Raw genomic sequence first — 21639 nt, 5'->3', positions numbered from 1 at the left:
TTTACCAAGGCCAGAGGATTCTCATGTGTTGAAGGCGATGTTAGGAGAGTTTAACTATTTAAGGAAACACATCTGAAATTTTGCCAGTATAACTTGACCTTTGTGGCATTTACTAAAAAAGAAAGTAGAATGGGAGTGGGGGCCTGAACAAGAAAAAGCTTTCTGTAATTTAAAACAGGCCTTGATGCAACCTCCAGCATTGAAATTCCCAGAAATAAACAAGCCTTTTGTAACTAAGTTGGCAGCGACCCAATGAAGTCTAGTGGTGGTATTGATGCAAGAAACTGACAGGAAGTTAATACTGGTCGCACGGGAGTCTAGAAGATTAACCCTCACGGAGCAGCAGTTTGTGATCTGTGTAGGAGAATGTTTAGCTACTGTGTAGGCCATTGAAGCTTTTGCTTTGACTACTGGCACAGTCCCTATTATAATACAAACACCTCACTCTCCCCTGAAATATATTTTAATCAGGAAAACTGCAAGGGAAAGGAATATCGTATACCAGGATGGCCCAATGGACCTTGATGTTAACTAGCAGAGATGTTACTTATGAGAATAACAAACAAGCAATTATGTTACCATATGCTCTCCTGATGGAAAAAAAAGAGGAGCATGAATGCTCACTTTCAGAAACTGAACCCAAGTTAGTTGAAGAAGCACTCCCGGTAGAAGAGGAGGAAGAAGGTACCCAGAAGTAGTAGTAGTGGAGGTCTCAATTACCCAGTGGGTACAGGAGTTACCAACAGAACATAAGAAAATGGAATTTAAACTGACTGGCGCCATTAAAAAAGCCAGAGACTAGGTAGCTCCTTGTGTGGCTCAGGACATTCGATTATGGAAAATTGGAGACAGTAATATATTTGAAATTAACATCAAAAAATCATGTCCTGGAGTCTAAAAGGGGTGGGCCATTTACCATCATGAATAAAATTTCACATACGGTAGCGCAGATTAACAAGGGCAAAAAGGGAAAGTGGGTCCACACATCACAATTAAAATTATGGCCTAAAGATTAAATAATGTTTCTTTTATCTTTTAGTTTATCTTACAGTGGGAAAGGCATGCCCAATTGCACTGGAAATTATCCTGTAGAGACCTTTGATCTGGAATGTAAATACGGTTCTACAATTTTTTTAATAGGTTTATTGCTTATGCTTGCTTAGCATTTTGTGCTTAGAAGAACTGTGTTGTCTGCGTTATATTTTAGGAAGAAAAAATTTTTTGGAGCTCGAGTGAAGATGGAAGAGGTTAGTGTAAGTATTTAGAATAATATGGCCGGAAGCATCGGACATTATTTCTATGGAATAAGGGCCATGGTTCAATATTGAGGATCTCCATAATTCAAAAAGGGTGGAAATATGGTTTTTGGCTTTTATGTTTTTTGAATATTTGGGGATATGATTAGGTTAAATGTTTATTAATCAGATACCAGTAAACAAGATTGCACCAGGAATCATGGCAGATGAGCACCCATATAGTAGTGAAGAAGTAATTGGAGCCCCAACAATCTGGAATGAACAAAAGTAAACATAAGTGCACAACATCTGGAGTGTATGCCATATGCTTTGCCTCTATTACAAGCATCGCAACAACAATGGGGAGACAAGACTATATGAAATAAAAGGTATAGGGGACTATTTTGTAGGTAGTATTGGAGCTGGAGTTTTAAACTCATTTGATATTGAGACTTACAAGGGAAAATGTCAGCCTTGGGTAAGATTTTAGGGCCTATACAGACACATGCATTATCACAACAAGGAATAAGAAGTGTGGAACTCCAATTGAAACAAACCCAAGCTTTGAAAATGTCTCTAAATGTAAATCTATTTGGTGTGTCCGAGATTGATAATAAAACTGTACTAGCAATACGATGTGTACCGATGCAAACGTCTGGGATACAATACATAGAAAGAATGGTTAATCTGTTAAGTAACGGGCAATAGCTTTTCGAATGGTTCAAAGATCCTCATATATGGAATCAACGAATTACAGGATGGAAGAAATATAGAGTTTCATTGGGATCAAGCCACTCTGAGGGGAGAGTGGAAAGGTAGAATGCTGTTACACAACACAAGGAAGCAAAGAAAAGCAGCAATGGCCTGGATGTTGCTAAAAATTATTAATGGAAAGTTATCACAAAAAAATAAGTGGGACATACTTGACTCAAGAAGAAGGGGATTATAAATTAATAGAATTAAGGAAACATTGTGAAGAGTGGGGCCGAAGCAAATGGGTGTGCTCACAACTACCTTGGTCCCTAGAGGGATGTAATTTGAACCATTCAAGCAGACAATGTACCATGCAAAAACTCTAATGGCACAAGAGTGTTTGATTTAGACAATCGGTGTATTTGTGTGGTAATCCCTGAAAAACATGTATTTTGGGAAGTATAACAGAAATTGAGTCATGTAAATGTAATGTAACAGAGGTTAATTATTTACCAAGGACCTCTTTTTAAAAAAAGGAAATTATGTGGACTGGTCCTTTGATTTGGGGATACATTGGGAACAATGGGAAAAACTGATTGATGAAAGTGAAAAAAATAAGGCAAATATACAAAAGTATCATCTAAGTCTGCTCAGCTGCAGAAAAACATTTTGATTCACAATGGTCAAATATTAAAATTGGGAAAAGAAGGGCAAGAACTGGTAATGTCTCATTGGTACGATATTTTTTAAAAGGATGGTCTCCCAGTGTCACAGCTCTTCTAAATTTAATGCTACATCCCACTATGATATTTGCATTAATGATTTTGTTAACATTTATTATGCTGTGTTTATACTGCTGCATAAGAAAGCGACAAGTTTTAGAACAAGTGATATATACAATTGAATTGCTTGCAAAATTGTAAAGTGATACAATAATTAATGGCATTAATCATGTATCAAGAGGGGGGAAAGTTGGGAGATACATGGATATATGAATCACAGTGTAATATGTTATAGGTCACTGAGGCCTGGTATGAATGATGCGTGTATTGCAAGTTAGCAATCGAAGCAAGAACTTCAGGTCAAGGACTATTAGAACTCTTTGTCCAAAAACAATTTTATGTTCCGAGAAAAATACAGAAAATCATAAAAAGGAAACACCATCAGCTGGACTGATACAAAATTCTATAAGAATTGGACGAAATGGCAAGCCTTGGATCATGGCGACTCGCCCAAGATTATCTCTTGGGAATTGTATGGGTAGAAGGCCTAGTAAAAAAAGGCAAAGAACTGATGACGCGATGGATTGGACTATAAATGGATGCCTATGATTTCTGCAAATCAGAATTGCTTATTGATCCAGCGTCCCATGTGAATATAGATGTGGTTTTTGTAGGCTCCCAGCATCTTATCCTGATGAATGAACCTTGACTGGCCATCAGGACCATTCTGACCTTTGGACTTTGGTATAATATGTTTGGGGTGTGAAGGTGGAGTGAGTAAGGTTTGTTTTGTAATCAATAAAGAGCATTTAGAGTATTATATACCAACACCATGTCCGGTATCTGCTTGCTCCACAGCCCATAGGGAGACTTCTACTGCGGGTCTAACACCCCGAGCTATGAGTCAAATGTTGAGATGGTTGATGCTTCTGGAGGAACTTTCTTCCCCAGGGATTCAAATTTAGACACTTTGCTAAACAAAAAACGACTTCCATGTTGTGGAGGTAATGGTAACCGATGGCATTTCAGATTTTAAATTCCAGTAATAAGACATACATATTCTGAGTCCATTTTATATACTCCTATCCCTAGGCTGGCCCTGTCTCCTGTGTACTCACTTTCCCCCCCCTTCATATGATGTTACTCCTAAGAATTGTGAGGTGCAAGTTACAGTAGAAGTGCTGTCTCTTCATCCCAGTCTCAAATTTTGGTCAAAGACTTGCAAGACCTCTGTTAATCCCAGTGGCAGAAGACCCTGTGTAATTGTTACTAATAAGTTTACATGTTAGACTAATTGTTAGTCTAAGAATGATTAATCGTGTGCTATAAACTTTAAATACAATATATCAGTATTTCAAATTATATTGAATTCTATGATGGCATGAGAATTTAAGAAAAAGGACTCCTCACTCCAGATTTTTTGTTTCCGGGGCAGAGGGGTGGAGGAGAGGAAAGTAAAGATGTAGCACATAATACAGGCATACAGTAATGTAGACCTCCAGTATTTTTAATAATTTTTTGTTAATGAATTTAATAAGTAGCTTTGAAGCAGCCTGACTTTAATCTTTGATAGAGTGAAATAAACGTTTATGCAGTTCCCCAAACAGTAACAGTTCTGCAAATTATTTTATTTATAAGGGCTTGTCTGCCTTGGGGAAGTAGAAGTATGAAGCATGTAAATGGGTAAGAAACTACTTTTGTACTTGGGCACTTTTGTAACTGATAGGATAGTTGGTAATAAATTATGGCTAGGAACAGACTCCAATGTTTCAGATGAACAGCTGAGACTCTTGAGGAGGTTGAGATCATCTCCTCCAGTTATTTCCTGAATGTTACTTATTTGGAAAAAAAAAAGACTCATTGGTGTGACTAAGAAACAGTGCCCTAAAAGGAGAACCGCAAAAGTGGACCCAGAGTCAGACTGATATCACTTACTCATGATTGGGCAATGCAGTTGAGGTGACAATCTTGTGATCCTCTGATCGATCAGATGATTTCAGGCAAGGACTTGTGGGATAATACCAGCCCAAGTTTCACTCATAAGAGACCAGATAAATGAGGAGGAAGTTCACCGCAATGAGAACTCAAATGCTGATATCACATACAGTTTCAGGGTAATTGCATCTGCATCCCCTCCCTCTGTGATCCAATCCAGGGGTACCAAGTTAGGTGCTAGGTCTCCAGCAGTCACTTCTCTCTGATCAGGAATCCTTGCCCCGCTATTTTCCGACCAAGGGGTTTTAAGACTACAGAGCTCCCTGCCTTACACTTGGATACCCAGCAAGCCTGTCTAACAGTGAGTGCCTGCATGTTGCTGACGGCTATGAACAGCGTATTGCCAGGAGTTACAAGTTACCACACAGCTCTTTCTAGGCAAGCACATTTATTCTTAAGATAAAGTATTATCAAGAAAATATTAAAAACAAACAATTTAAACACACATTAAACATATCAGGAGTTACTTATTAGTCTTTTGGCAGCCTAGTAGGCCACTATCTTTCCAATGCTTCAGGAAGGGTAGGGCCCCCCTTGAACAGAAGGTTTATCCAATTGCTTGGATCAGAATGAAGGCCCCATATCAGTTTAAGCTCAGCTTTTTACACCAAAAATCCTCTGTTTGTTTATCTGGAAAGCCAACTTTGAATCAGTATACACAAACACCAGGTGGTGGTTCGAGTTGTTTAACAATCCCCAGGGTAATCACCCCACACTGCTTTTAGGTAGTAGCCTATTTGTGGCAACCCTCCCCTACGGAGCAGAACACAATCATACATAAGCCATTCATAAATTTGATACTGTTGCCCCCAAAGATACTCCATGGGATTGCAATGTCCATCACAACTTCTCCTTCGAAGGAAAGGAGAGAGAGACATCAGTCTGAGAATGTCAGTACCTGAGCCAGAAGACGTTGCTGATTCCCCAAACTACAGTTGCTAACTGACTCTGAAGCTCCATAGACAAGCAAACTACAGAGCAGATACTTTTTCTAAGAAGCTTTACTCATTGTGTCTCCTTAATGGGACATTTGAATACCAGTGCAGGGACACCTGCTACGAAAAAACTGTTCTAGATTTTTTTGGAGTGGATAGGTTTGTGCAACTGTTAATAATACTATCATGTGCATATAAGTCCACAGTGTAAGGTACCACTGAGTACTACTTAACTAGAATCAAATCAGAGATCTTTTAAGAGTCACCTAGGATATATAAAGATTTAAGGTATGTAAAGATTTAGCCTCTCTTAACCAATTCTTTTCACTCTAGGGAGTGTTGGAATAATTGAAAGAAACTAGTAAACCAGGAAGATGGTCTTCTCAAAGACAAAGGCACCTTCCTCTTGTGTAAGATACTACTTTGATATAGATACTTACTTGTGAGAGAATTCTGTGCCACTGTGCATGCAGAAGTTGAGCAGAAATTAGCGGGTTTTGTGTAGAAATTCCTTTTCCTCCACAGAAATGTGTTGCAGAAATGCTGGCAGCCACAAGGGGCCACTGGACCCAACAGAGCACAGCTTGCAAGTAGAAGACACTGCTAGAGGGAGGGCATTGAAGGGATCCCAGCCAGGGCCGGCTCTAGCCATTTCGCCGCCCCAAGCATGGCGGCACGCCGCAGGGGGCGCTCTGCTGCTCGCCGGTCTTGTGGCTCCGGTGGACCTCCCGCAGGCGTGCCTGCGGATGCTCCACTGGAGCTGCAGGAGCATTGGATCCTCCGCAGGGACGCCTGCGGGAGGTCCACCGGAGCCGCCGGCCGCCCTCCCAGCAACCGAAAGAGCACCCCCCACGGCATGCCACCCCAAGCACGCGCTGGAGCCTGGAGCCGGCCCCGATCCCAGCAACTGCAATTCTCAACACGCCCTGAAGGAAGGAGGCAGTATGTGGGAAACTCCACACAACCCTGGGACCCAGCATCAGGCTGTTTCTCCCTCTGGATCCCTGGGCGAGAGGAGTACGTATGTCCGGGCTGGGTAGGGTGACCAGACAGCAAATGTGAAAAATCGGGACAGGAGGTGGGTGGGGGGTAATAGGAGCCTACATCAGAACAGACCCAAAAGTCAGGACTGTCCCTATAAAATTGGGACACCTAGTCAACCTAGGGCTGGGGGAAAGCACAGCTGGTCTCTGGGAAGGAGGGGAGGCGGGTGGGTGTCTGGCCTTGGAGGTGCCCCACGGCTGGGCTCTGAGGGGTGGAGGATAGGGTGTGTGTGAGAGTATATGGACTGAAGCCCCCCGCAGCTGGGCTCTGGTGGGCAGGGGGTGCATGCGAGTGTCTGGGTGTGGGGGGGTAAGGGTGTGTGGGTGCCTGGCACACCTACTGGGCTCTGGGGGGAGGGGGCAGAGACACAGGAACTGGGCTGTCATAGAGGTTTCCTCAACTCTACTCCTGGAGGAATTTTTTTGTGCGTGTACTGTTATAGACCTAGTTGCAGATAAGCATTCTGAAATAAATAACCAAAATAATTGAAACTGGCGTGATTATAGAGTTTTGATAAATAAAATATGCAGAATTTTAAAATATTGTCACAATTTTAATTTTTTTGGTGCAGAATTCCCTTAGGAGTAATAGATATAATCCTTACATCAAACTTTGCTAAAAAAAATTTAGGAAAGACCTAGTCATATAAAAAAAATGAAGATGTTTTTTATTCAGAGATTCCAAAAGGAATGTTGGGATCTGTTAAAGTCACAAAAGCTAGGCTATAAAAAAGGGTTCCCCCACCCCACCCCACTCCTCTCTGCCAAATAAAAGCTCTGCATGTGTCCTTAAAACTTCAGCAAAAACACATGTGTAGTTGAGAATGTTTTGTAGAAAACTTATGTCTTAAATGCAAGCACACAAGTGAAATGCAAATATGTTAGTATAGCTTCTAGTGTAAATTCCTATTATCACCGTAACATGATTCAGTGACTGAAAGTTGAAGCTAGATAAATTCAAATTGGAAACTAGGTGTAAATTTTTGACAGTTAGGCTAATTAACCATCGGAACAGCTTCCCAGTGGTCACAGTGGATTCTTCATCACTGACCATTTTTAAATAAAGATTTGATGTTTTTCTAAAGAGATATGCTCTGGGAATTATTTTGGAGAAGTTCTCTGGCCTATATTTTATAAGCAATGACAAAAGTTCCACTTCTGATCTTGGAATCTGTAAACTGCTACGTAAATGGCAAAATGCTGTATGTACCAATATGGAATGTAATGACCTTGCTAACTTCTTGTGTTAGTAATCAAGTTATTTATATACAGACTATTTATTATTAACAGTGCATTAGGAAACAACAAATAAAGGGTTCAGTTCACAAAAGTGAATGATTGAAAATATCAGGAATGTTTCCTTTAGAGAAGAGATGAATATGAAGGGAAAGAATACAAAATAATGATCTAGATCAGTGGTTATCAAAGTCGGTCCGCTGCTTGTTCAGGGAAAGCTCCTGGAGGCCTGGGCTAATTTGTTTACCTGCTGTGTCTGCAGGTTCAGCCGATTGCTGCTCCCACTGGTTGCAGTTCGCCACTCCAGGCCAATGGGGGCTGCAGGAAGCAGCGCGGGCTGAGGGATGTACTGGCCGCCCTTCTTGCAGCCCCCATTGGCCTGGAGTGGCGAATTGCAGCCAGTGGGAGCCGTGATCGTCCGAACCTGCGGATGCGTTAGACAAACTAACTGGCCCGGCCTGCCAGGAGCTTTCCCTGAACAAGCGGCAGACCGACTTTGAGAACCACTGATCAGGGAGCATGTATACTCCTGGGGGTACGTGGAAGTCTTCCGGGGCTACATCAACTCATCTAAATATTTGCCTAGCTTTATAACAGCCTAAATGGAAAGCACTAGTGAAGTCAGTACAAACTAAAATTTCATGCAGAATGATGTGTTTATACTGGTCTATATACTATACACTAAAATGTAAGTACAATATTTATATTCCAATTGATTTATTTTATAATTATATGGTAAAAATGAGAAAGTAAGCAATTTTTCAGTAATAGTGTGCTGTGACACTTTTCTATTTTTATGTCTGATTTTGTAACCAAAGCAAAGTACTTTTTAAATGAGATGTAACTTGGGGGCACACAAGATAAATCAGACTCCTGAAATGGGTATAGTAGTCTGGAAAGGTTGAGCGCTACGCGTCTGGAGAAGATAGACTGAAATATGCGGTTTAATTAAAAGGCAACTATAAAGCTAATATAAGGGGTATTACAGTGAGGTGGTAAAATCTGCAGATGATACAAAATTATTAAAGATAATTAAGACCCAGGCAGACTGTGAAGAGCTACCAAAGGATCTCTCAAAACTGGGAGACTGGGCAACAAAATGGCAGAATAAATGTAATGTTGAAAAATGCAAAGTAATGCACATTGGAAAGCATAATCCCAAGTATACATATAAAATGATGGGGTCTAAATTAGCTGTTACCACTCAAGGAAGAGATCTTGGAGTCAGTGTGGATAGTTCTCTGAAAAACATCCACTCAATGTGAAGTGGCAGTCAAAAAAGCAAACAGAATGCTGGGAATAATTAAGAAAGGGATAGATAATAGGACAGAAAATATCATGTTGCCTCTATATAAAACCATGGTATGCCCACATCTTGAATACTGTGGGCAGCTGTGGTCGCCCCCTCTCAAAAAAGATATTTTGGAATTGGAAAAGTTTGAGAAAAGGGCAACAAAAATGATTAGGGGTAAGGAACAGCTTCTGTATGAGGAGAGATTAATAAGACTGACTTTTCATCTTGGAAAAGAGATGGCTAAGGGGAGATATGATTGAAGTCTATAAAATCATGACTGGTGTAGAGAAAGTAGACAAGGAAGTGTTGTTTACTACTTCTCATAACACAAGAACTAGGGGTCACCAAATGAAATAGGCAGCAGGTTTAAACAAATAAGAGGAAGTATTTCTTCACACAACACAGTCAACCTGTGGAACTCCTTGCCAGAGGATGTTGTGAAAGCCAAGACCACAACAGGGTTCACAAAGACAACTAGATAAATTCATGAAAGATAGGTCCATCTATGTCTATTAGCTAGGATGGGCAGGAACGGTGTTCCTAATCAATGAGTGACAGGGTATGGATCACTTGATGATTACCTGTTCTGTTTATTCCTTCTGGGGCACCTCATTTGCCACTGTTGGAAGACAGGATACTGGGCTAGATGGACCTTTGGTCTGACCCAGTAGAGCCATTCTTATGTACATGAGGAAATACAGTACATAACTAACCTGTGGAACTCAACTGATTGACAAAAGCAATTATTAAGGCTAAGAGATTAGTAGGATCAGATATTTATATGGAGACTATCACTATTTAGTTACTTCAGATAGGAAAAACATTAAAATATAGGATAGAAAATTCAAGCAACTAATAAAACAATTACTATTACCAAAATGAGTTAAGACCAGCTGCTATTTATTTGCAATTCTTGATCACAGAAGGGTCAGAATGTAGGGTTTAATCATTAAAATTATGTGACTATTTGAAGACATTACAATTTTTCCTTTTGCTGTTAACTCATTATTAAAACTAGAACAGAAACCAATCTACAAGTGTTCTTCGTGCTACTATTTATCGGGCTTATGTACTTTTGATGTCCATGTTACCACATGCACTAGAAACAACTTATAGAACTGTAAAGGCTTACGATTTATTTTAACACCACTATAAGCAAGAAATATTACAAAACAGGCATAATTCAGTTTAACCTACCTGATTGTCATTATTTAAACAGTCTTCAAGGAATTCATTAACAATATTAGCCTTGGGAGATTGTAGAGTAGCCTCATCTTCCTCACAGTATACAGGCACTGGAGGTTTGCTAAACAAAAAGTTAAACATCCAATTGAAAGTCTGAAACAGTTTTACAAACTCAAATTGCTGTAAGATACATTCACATGCCATTGGGACTAATGTTTCATATGCTTATAAAATATGCAGATAATAAGCTGGGAGAGGTTGCAGAGGACAGGATTAGAATGATCTTGCTAAATTGGAGAATTTCTCTGAAACCAACAAGATGAAATTAAATAAAAACAAGTGCAAAGTACTGCACTTTGGAAGAAAAAAATCAAATGCAAAATATAACAGTGGGAAATTACTGGCTAGACAACAGCACTGCAGAAAAGAATTTGTAGGTTAGTGGGTCACAATTTCAAGTTTAGTCAACTGCATGATGCTGGGGTGCATTAACAGAAATATATGGTAAATAGAAGCATGGAAGATAACTGTTCCACTCTACTTGGCACTGGTGAGGCCTTTAGATGGGAGTACTATGTCTAGTTTTGGGCACTACACTAAGAAAACCAATGACACTGGAGATAGTACAGAGGAGAACAACAAAAGAGCTAAAATGTTTCAAGGACATGATCGAGGAGGAAAGGTTGAAAGAATTGGGCATGTTTAGTCTAGAGGAGAAGTTGTTTTAAAGATGACCTTGATCAGTTGTTCTCCACAACCCGAGGGTAGGACAAGTAGTAATTGGCTTAGTTTGCAGCATGAGAGATTTAGGTTAAATATTAGGAAAAATCTTTCTAACCAGTTAAGCAAGGGAATACATTACATAAGGAGGTTGTGGAATCCTCATCACTGAAGGTTTTTAAAAACAGGTTAGATAAACCCTCAGGGATGGTCTAGGTATGCTTAATCTGCCTCAGTGTGTGGAGATGGAGTAGATGACCTCTTCAGGTCCCTTCCAGTCCTACATTTCTATGATCCCATGCCTACCCTAGCCAAAATGTGATTCAACACAAGTTCAATTCCACCACTGGTACTGACAGGTGAGCTCTGTCTGCATCACTTTCCACCACTGGTGATTAAATTCCACTTTTTCTTGTGTAGACAAGACCTTCATAGTCATTTTAAAAAAGGAGGGGGGGGTGTAGTGGGAAGGAAGATATTAACATTTTACACTATAGCTTTCCACTATACCAAATTCATTCTGCTCCCTACATTTGGAACAATACCCATCTACAAATGCACCAAGAATCTTCGCTCTCCTCCTTCAAACAACTCATCAAACCATCCTATTTACACTATGGATCTCTTTTCCTATGTTAGCTAATTCTCCCCCCTTGACTTCATTTTCACATCAGAACATTTAAGGTTACTTTCCCTTACAGTGTAGATCACATTATTTGGTCCTGTAGAAGACAATCTTTTTCTGTTGTACAAGTGGAATTTTACATCAAGGACTAGTCCAAACACCCAGTCCAAGAATCTAAACTCATATTTGAAACTGTCCAGGAGCCTCCACAGCTACCAACTCCCCTCTACCCCCTCATAAACAAATGAATAATGTGTCAGTGTGTTCCCTTATATCAAAACTTTTCCAGCACTAACAAAATTTACAAAACTAGTGATCCAGACATATATCACAGTGGGTTTAGTGAAAGTAAAAACCTGATAATTGATAATATGATTGAATAGGAGACAGTAGCGTACCACCTCGTACGATAAAATATCTTCTAAAAACACTCTTCTCTTTCCTTAGCATTTATATGTGAGCAAATCATGCTTATCTAAAATTATCTATAGCAATGGTTCTCAACCTGCGGGCTGCTGGCAGCCCAATCAGCACACAGCTGCACTCCATGTGACATCCTCAGGGCCATACATGTTATATATATACACACATATATAGTGTGGATGCAGCCCACATAACAGAGAGCTGCATATGCAGCTCACAGTGGTAAATAGGTTGACAACCACTGATCTACAGCATACACACCACATTGTCTAAGTACGATACATTTTCAAGAACAAATTGTATTAATGTTTATTTTGTTTACTCACAAAGCAACTGGAACATTTTCCCAGGATCTTTCTGCTTCCAGTATATCTACTGTACAAGGGCTGCAATCATTTTTCAGAGCACTTGATAAATTCTCGACAGAAGACTCTAGAGTTCTCTTTGCCTTCAAGATAAGCAACTCAATCTGGTCATCTAAAAAACACACAGTATCACCGTTACTATACACTAATATTCTTCAAGTCAGCAATTTCACTGGAAACAGTCTGTCCTCTTTCACAGACATCATTGCCAAAATTTTCAAAGTGTGGTGCCTAAAATTTTGCTTAAATATGAAGTCAAGTCTCTTAATACGGAACTAGAAGTAACTCTAGGCACCTATTTTTAAAAATCTTGTCATGATTTTATAAAACAAATAGGCCTCCATTCCAAGCTCAAAGTTCCCAGAAAAGGCTCAAATGCAGTGGACTGCTCTTCCCAACATAAAATACATCCCATAAGATAAAATAAGCTCTACAGTAAATAAAAACTCTCTAGCCTTCAACCCACCTCAACACTTGAGGAAAAGAGAATTCCAAAGTTGAGTATCCCTCACAAAGAACGCCCTGCTGACAACTGTCTCTTGTTTATAGTGGGGGATCTTCAGCATCAGTGCCACTCCTGATCTTTATTGTGGCTGTAGAGCATATAATTGTTAAATTGCACATCTGTGTCAGATGTGAAGTAAAGGGAAAATTAACATAGCCACAGCCTTTCCAGGCAGTCAGATGTTTCCTTCCATAACTCATTTATAGAATACAGCATTCAAGATTCCTTAACTTTATAAAGCACTCTGATAGTAGGATCATTTAATCAAATCTACGTTAATATTGAGGATTCTTAAATGCTGGGAAATAGGTGAGTTTTCCACTTCACAGTGTTACATAATAGGTGCTTCAAGAAGTTCTGCTTGCACACACACACACACACGTAATTACACACAAAAACTGCATTAGTTAGGTTGCAAAGTCAAGCACTCGAAAATTAGGAAGTGGCAGATTTTTGTTTTCACATGCAACCTCAATTCAACTACCTGTCCAACCAGCCTCTGGACTGAGTGAGGTAGGGGTCCTGCTGGAAAAAAAAATAGTATGTGATCATATAATTAAAAATACATATACACAAAGGGATCCAAACTAAAGTTATGCAGGCATCTGTAAAACTGGCATTTCCTAACTTCTGAGTGCTTGGCTTTGCCATCTAAAATAATTGTTTAAATTAGATTTTATATGAATTTCCTAGTTTTTTTTTTTTGTTGTTGGTTTTTTGTTTTTTTTTAAATAAATCCAATCCCAACCATACATTACTAGCAATGCGAATGCTGAACCCCCAACACTGCAGCACAGACTTCTACCCCTTGAGCTATATGACTAACCACATTAGCTAGCAACAGGAAAAAGCTGTTGGGGGTGGGCTGCAGGCATCATATGCTGGGTTTTTTATGAATGGAGTCCAGCTCAGCAAACTGCCACCCACTCTGGGAATTGAAAGAGCACCTTCTCCACATGATGCTCCCAGGGAGGATCAGAAACTGGAAACAAACTGGCTATGGGGTAAGCTTGGCTTTCTCATCCCCTAAGGAGTTGAGGGAGCTATAGCACCATTGTGCCCCCTGAAGGGATAGGGCGCTGAGTCCTTCTCCCCACATCAGACAAATGGGTACAGTAATGTCCAATTCCCTCCATTCTCTCCTGTTACAGCTGCTCACAGGTATTCTCAGTGCAGTATTTGCTGCTGCTGTTTTGGGAGAAACTGGAAGAGGCTGGTCACAAAGGCAAACCAGCTAGAAGTGTGAAGTCAAGGTGCATAAGTTAAAACAGTGTTAACCCTGTATGAGTACTCTCATTTAGGAGTAAAGTGCCCTTTGTTCACTCTAACTTAGAGAATGTTAATATTATGGACTCTGCAGCAGCACAGCTAGACCACCGGGTTTTTCTGTTCTGTAGTAAAACCACTCCATCAAGAGGTGGTAGCTAGGTTGATTCAAGACTATTTAGTGAGTGTATCAAAGTCCTTCAATATGCCTAAATACTCAGGAGCATGGATTTTTCACCACTCCCCCATGTAGGATAGGTGTGAATAGTCTTACTGTGCAGTGGTTCACTCTGCGTATAGCAGCAGCATGTTCGGTCATGTGTAACTAAAAGAGTAACATTTTGCATTTAACATTCTCAAGAAACATTCAAAACAAATTATGCGTAACGCAGTTACCTCTGAATGGCTGTTTGGGCTGTCTTGAGAGAACATTGCCAGGTTGGAAGTCTGCACTTGGTGTGACATAGCGGCAATTTCCCGTTACTTCATTGTCACCTGCTGGATCCAGATAACTATTTTGTTCAAAAGAACTGCAGTCTAATTTATCCACAATGTGGTTTTTTTCCATACTCTCACACATTTGTGAAGAGGAAAATTCATCTTGCATGTTAAATGTTTGAATAAAACTTTGATTAACTGAATCACATAAAAGGTTATGACTCTTTAGCCAGATTGGGTACTTGAAATCAGGAACACTACTTATCCCCGACACATTCAAATCAGACTTATGGCTAGTAAGCCACCTTGGATAATTCTTGACAGAGATGGACTCAGAGTGTTGTTGAAAAAGGCAATCCCCTGCATTTTCTTTAGAAAATATAGAATTATATTTGTGAGATTTATACACATTGTGTTTCTCTTTGTCAATGTCTCTGCAATGATTTCGATTATCCACAGCTTTGCCATTGTCTTGGAAATCAAAGTCTTTTTCAACATCAAATGAAGACGTTTGATAAGGACAGAAGGCAGATTTGTTCAGTGACTTCCTAATCCACTTGCCACTTTGAAGCCCTGACCCAGAAGGAATCCTATGGATAAAAGGCAGTGATCCATCTGATGGAAATGCTAGTAGATCATCTGTGGTAAGACTAATCAAGTCTGGGTCACAAACAGTTTGTCTCATAAAAGGTGAGGCAATGGAGTTGAGTTTTCCTGGCTGGTTAAAGCCCTCCAAAGCTGAAAAGCAAAGACATTTTCCTGAACCTAAAAAATGCATTAAAACCATGTATTTAAAAAAAAACAAAAAACAAAAAAAAACAAAAACTTATGATAGATACATTTTTACATTACTGTTTTTACTAAATTACAATGTGAATATTGTATGCTGATGTTTCAAAGCATCACAGTCTATCAATTCTGATTCTACTCCTCTCAAAATATTGGTGACAAAAATGAACAAAATAAAGCCATTTAAAACTTTTGTCTTAAAAAAGTCTCCATGAGTCAAAATACTGCTGTTTTGCCTGTGGAACTGTAGAGGGCAGTGGTTATGGGCAAAATCAAGCATCCTCTTTCTGCTGTTTATCTGATTCATAAAACCAAAACGATGTGCCACTCAGAGAAGTGTTTTGACTATAAATGGCAGCATATTTCAGACATCACTTGGACTGGAGGCATTATGGATCTAGAGTTTCATTTTGTCTGATGCCCAGTGTCAGAGTGTGGGGGAGTCAGGGCCCTGCACCCCCACTTCCTGCGATTCACTGTGACTCTCAGCCAGCCAGTAAAACAGAAGGTTTATTAGACAACAGGAACACGGTTCCAAGCAGGGCTTGTAATTACAACCAGGACCCCTCACAGCCAGGTCCCTCTGGGGGGCAAGAATCTTAGACCCCCGACTTGGAAGTCCCTACCTCTTCCCAGCCAGCCCAAAACTGAAACCAAAAAACCCTCCAGCAGGCTCTCCCCCCCTCCTCTCCCTTTGTCCAGGTTCCCGGGGAAAGGTGCCAGCTCACCCCACCCTCCTTCCTGGCTCAGGTACCAGCCTCACATAAAGTCATCCCCTGCTCTCCCATCCCCCATGCAGACAGTCCCAGTAAAAATAAATGATATCCTCAGGTCAATCCACCCCGGTCTCTACTGCATCACATCCAGGAAGATGCAGTTTGGCAGTGGGAGGGGAGCCTGGGGGAGTTCTCAGTGAGATACAGTTTATCCACCCCAACACAAACATCACCAGAAAGTTGGCTGCAGAGCAGAGGCATAAAAACAATGAAAATATGCTAAAATATTGCTGCTAAGAAGTTCTCAGACTCCTAGAAGGAAGAGGATCTAAGCTGACATCTTTGTTTCACTTCTTAGGCATAAACTCTGATGCAAAGTGGTATGGACAAGCCTTCCTTTTCCCAACAGCAGTGCATTCCTCTAAAATGGTAACCTAGGATAAGGATAGGATATACAAACCATCCTCTACCCAGAACTTGTTCATATGCAAGATCCGAAATGGAACTACTACTACTAACTGTTCTCCCTGTAGGATGTTGAATCCCCATACTTATAAAGGTGGACCTCCCGATGCAAACCCCTAGAAACAAATCTTGGCATATATTAGCAATAAATATTCCTGTTAGTATTTTTAGGAAGTTAAACTTGTATCAGTTAAATATTCACTTTTTTCCTAAAGCCACTTAATTACTTGGCTTTCATTCCAACTCTAATTTCTGCTCAGGCATCTCACAGTCACTTCTGTGCCTGACTACAATTTGCGTCACAAATATAAGCCCCCTCCTCCCCTCCAAAAAAAAAGTTAAATCAAAAGCTTGCAGCCTACCTATTCCCAAAAGAAGCTCTTGGGAAGCTTTCCTACTAGTCACACACAGACACTTCTGCAATTTGAACTCTATTTGTGTAAGCTGTTTAAAGAAGATTGCAATAATGATCTTTTCATATTTGTATAGCACTCCATAAAAAACCAAAGATCTTTAGCCAGAAGAGAACTGTCACTTTTTTTTTTTTTTTTAAGTTTGCTCAACTACATAACCTCCCTGTTTTGTGTCAGAAATACTATTAATCACCAAGGGTTTGTCTATACTTACAGCTCTGCTACAGCATTTAGTGAAGACACGACCTCACCGCTGGGAGTGCTTCTACACCTGCCTGAGAGGCAGTAGCTATGTTGACGGGAGAAGCCCTCCTGTTGACATGTGTCAGTCTACACTGGGAGTTCAGTCAGTATAACTGTCTCACTCAGGGGTGTGGAAAATCCACATCCCAAAGTCACAGTATACCAACCAGTTCCCACTAATTTTTCCCACCCATGTGTGGAATGAATTTTGTCATGTGGTTGGGGTGGGTCTGAGGGCTCCAGCTGGGGGTGCAGGCTCTGGGGTGGAGCCAGAGAAGAGGGGCTCAGGGCTGGGCCAGAGGGTTGGGTGCAGGGAGTGAGGGTTCAGGCTGGGGGGTGCAGGCCTGGGGTGGGGCCGGGGATGAGGAGTTTGAGGTGCAGGAGGGTGCTCTAGGGCTACGGTGGTGGGAGAGAGGGGACTTGCCCCCAGCCCTCTCTTCCCACAGCAGCACCTGAGCTGGGGGGAAAAGAAGTAGGAGAGGCCCCTCTCCCTGCCACAGCAGCTCTGGGCCTGGGACCACAGGATAGGCACCCCTCTCCTGGCAGGTCCAGGCCAGGGGTGGGTTTGGGCTAGGGGAGAGGTGCTTCGGCCAGTCTGAGCACAGAAGAGTTGAGGCCGAGGGAGGGCTGTCCTGGCCGCAGCAGGTCTGCGGCCACCCAGCTGTGGCAGGCTGGAGGCCAGGCTAGGTTGCGGTCAGCTGCAGCAGGTCCCCTGGGCGGGTTCCCTGAGTGTCTGCATGGCACTAAGAAGGCTGCTGTGCAGTCACACAGCTTACAGGAAACTTAGATAACAGTATAAGTTTGTACTGTAGACCAGAGATGAGTACTGTATTTTCAAAGAATTGCATTTGTATTTAAACATGTGTACCTAAAATCTGTGTAATTCATGTGCACGGCTATCCATTTTGCCCATAATACATATAAAATGATAATCTACAACGCACACAGAACTCACAGGATGCTGAAACCTTTTCAGCAATTAGCTTTTTAATTTTAAAGTTTTATTAGGATACAATACAGCTAATTTTACTTTTTCATGTACAAATGTTGAACTCTTATAGAGAGCGCCCAAGTTGCTATCATATGTAAATTGTAGCTGTTATCACAACATTATGTGGTACCACAAGTGCATATGGAGTCTCACAGATAAAAAGACAGTCCCTGTCCTCGCCCAATCTTACAACATGAATACTGTAGGATCTAGCATCAGCAAATGAAACAGATATGTCCAGTTTTAGGGCATGCCTTCCCTTCAAGGTTAGACATTTTGCTAATACATCCATAATATTTCAGGAGGAAAAGCGACTGTCAGCTATACACTAATATTAAAGCTGATTCCCGGTCTATCCCGAAGTGCAGCTAGTATATTAGAAGAGAAAAGTAGAACTGAAAGGACAAGACGATAGCCTGCAGCTACAGAATGTCAGCCTGTGATTATACAAGCTATGCAGGGTTAGAATTCAGTCTTTTAGAAGAGATTTCTAAAACTAAGATTCTGATTTTAGGTATTTTACCACCTAAAATCTTCCAGCAGTTTCAACTGCATAATGTATTAATCTATTGTGTTAAGCACATCCAGTCTTGCAAATGTAGAACATGCAGACGTATGCTCAGCAGAGCACCATCAATGAGGCCCAGTTTGTGAAGTGCTTTCAGTATATAAGGGAAAGAAAATATTTTCTCTAAACAAAGTTTTTAAACAAGCACTAGAATCAGAAAGCTATTAAACAAGAATATCAGCCTTATCTAACCATAAACAAACTGCATGCCACTAAAACAGTTTCTCTCACACCCTCACATATCCAGATGACTCTGGTGGTGATTCTGACTAGAGTTTCTGGTGGTGGTAATTAGAGTTAATTGATTGCCAATAAACTCAAGTTAACTAACACAGCTGTGAAGGCTAAGGCAAAACTTCTACAAACATTTGTTCCTAGTCATGGTGCAGCCTACAAGACAAAAAACTCTAGTTCAGATAAAGCAACAAGTAAACTCCAACTATCTGAACTGATAATACAACCAGCACCTAAGAGGTGCTCAGGAAAATTAGTTTTTATATAATTCTGATGTTACTCTAGGAACAAAAATTGAATCCTTGTCAAGATCCAAGTTTAGACACTGATTTACATTATGATGTTCTAGTCATGCACATCATATATTGTGGAGATGACTTATATTTAGTCAGATGCAGAGCAGTAAGTTTATTCCTGTACCTAGGACTGTGTCATCAGCCCACTATCCACAAATCTACTTCCCCACATTCTAACATTCCTAGCCTCTGATTAGCTCCAAACATCAGTTACTCATTAAGACGTTCTACCATAATTTTTTCCTCTTTTTCCCCCAAATGTAGAATTTTCCATAAAATTACACTTGCTTAAGATCCAGGACATGCAATATTCATTGCCGTATCACTGACATGTTTTCTATTTTTAAAATAGCATTTAAGTCCATTGTGTCATAATGACATTTGCCACCTGATAAAGATACTTTCCAGCTTTTCAACAAAACTCAACACTAATTTTTGGCTAAGAGCTTGATCTCTCAGATCTCAAAAACATATATTCTGGAGTCCCCAGAAAGATATTTTGATTTCCACTAAGCTCATCACTGTTGGACTAATAGTAACTAAAGGCACTACAGATCAATGGCTACACAAAACTAGACTCAACTTCATTTTTAAAAAAGTGAGCTTCAATCCTGCAAACATACACATCCTTACTTTAAGAATGAATAATCCCATTGATTTCAGTGGTATTACTCACATTCTCAGTTTTAAGCAGATAAGTAAGTGATACCGGATTAGGATCTAAAACAATGCTTTCATATATAATGGGTGGCATATATAGCATAGTGGTTTTATTCACCCCCATGGTAAGACCTGCACTATATTTATGTATATGCCAACAACAGCTATTCCAAACATAGTAACAGAGTTGAAAGCCAAAATGGATCACTAGATCGTGTAGTTAGTGCCTGTATATACTACAGGCCACCAACACAACTAAACCTAACAACTAAAATTAGACTAAAATTCTGTAGCCCCTTTATAATACACCACTCCAGCAGTATTCCACTTTTTACTTATATTTGCCTCCGATTTCAAATCTTATTTACAAAAAGTTTCATTTAATCTTTAATATGAAAGTAAGAGGTAAACAGCACAGTATGGAAGCGCAGTTTCACCCCAGCCCAATTTGCAGCCCAGAAAATCAGGTTCCTTTACACACCTAAAAACTTCTACATAAGATGAAACTGAGGAAGTGTAGTAGACTTCTTCCACTTCCACCACAGGTCTCCAATTTCAAATTTGCATGGTTTTATTTTTTAAAAGACTGAATATAAAAATTCATTTTTACTGAAGACTAACTATTACAGAGAATGAGAAGCATCACTATCTAAGCACCATTTATTACACAATATGTGCTTACAATTTATGTAGCCCATATTCATTAAATCAAATAGATTTCATCTACAAAACAAGTAATTAGATTACTGATCAGTGTTAAGGCTTTTGACATTTCAAAGTCCAAAAAGGAATTAAAAATATTAAATCTCAATAAAATATATCTACAGCCATATGTAACAAAACAAGAATAGACTGAAAATTTTAAAGATGACAGAACCAGTTCATGAGATGTTCTCTTTAGGGATGTGTCACAAATATTAAAACCACAATTTAAGCTTCATTTACAGGAAACATACCGTATTTTTGTACAGACCCATACTTTGCTGACTTATCTTTAGGAGTACTCTGACCTATGCAGATTTTTCCAGTGCTTACTTCTGAAGACATAAGACTTTGGTCAAAATCTTCAATATAGGCCTCCAAAGCCTGAGATGCAGAGTTGTATACCTTGTCTTTGTACTGAATTGAGCTGTTTGAGTAGGAGTTACTACTGTTAAGGCTGCAGCTTGCTAGGAGAGAAGACACAGTAGATTCAGGCGAGTAAATACTATCTTTTTCAAACAGGCATGCCATGGTTTTTATCCAAATGACTAATGGAATCTCCTCTCATCTTTCTGAAGAGTCTGAGTAAAGAAATAAAAATAGAAGCAATCACTTATACTGAGATGTCCTCTCATACACTGTACTTCTGAATATCTGTATTTAATTTTATCAAGCATCTGTATGTTTATTAATTTCCAGTAAGAGTTTCACCAATTTTGATAATTGCACTATTTAAAAGCTATCAGATTCCATTGAGCAATTTTAAGCTTTTATTCAGCTAAAAGCCAGCTATTCAATCTAGCTGCTGACCTCAGAGCTTCACAAAAAATAAAATGTTTATTATTTATACATGTATAAGTAGGCAATATCAGAAAAACAAAG

General features: G+C 39.9%; 1 protein-coding gene across 5 annotated transcripts in view; it reads right to left on the bottom strand.

The window, feature by feature from the left end:
• The window catches only part of C6H18orf54 (chromosome 6 C18orf54 homolog), a 34561-nt gene that overhangs the window by 11985 nt on the left and 937 nt on the right, over positions 1-21639 (bottom strand). For 3 of the 5 annotated variants that reach the window (XM_032767717.2, XM_032767723.2, XM_075066877.1), the window contains exons 2-5: positions 21012-21338; positions 14639-15418; positions 12433-12583; positions 10351-10459 (exon numbers count right to left, since the gene is read on the bottom strand). In XM_032767717.2, coding sequence (XP_032623608.1) covers positions 10351-10459; positions 12433-12583; positions 14639-15418; positions 21012-21288 — 1317 coding nt within the window. In that variant the 5' untranslated portion in view covers positions 21289-21338. Of the gene's footprint in view, positions 1-5111; positions 5399-10350; positions 10460-12432; positions 12584-14638; positions 15419-21011; positions 21339-21639 lie in introns of those variants that run through there. The other 2 variants (XM_032767724.2, XM_032767731.2) reach the window with 2 other exon arrangements.

This window comes from Chelonoidis abingdonii, chromosome 6 (assembly GCF_003597395.2).
Source record: "Chelonoidis abingdonii isolate Lonesome George chromosome 6, CheloAbing_2.0, whole genome shotgun sequence".
NCBI lineage: Eukaryota > Metazoa > Chordata > Testudines > Testudinidae > Chelonoidis > Chelonoidis abingdonii.
The sequence above is the reverse complement of the archived record's forward strand: the minus strand, read 5'-3'. Positions and strand labels throughout refer to the sequence as shown.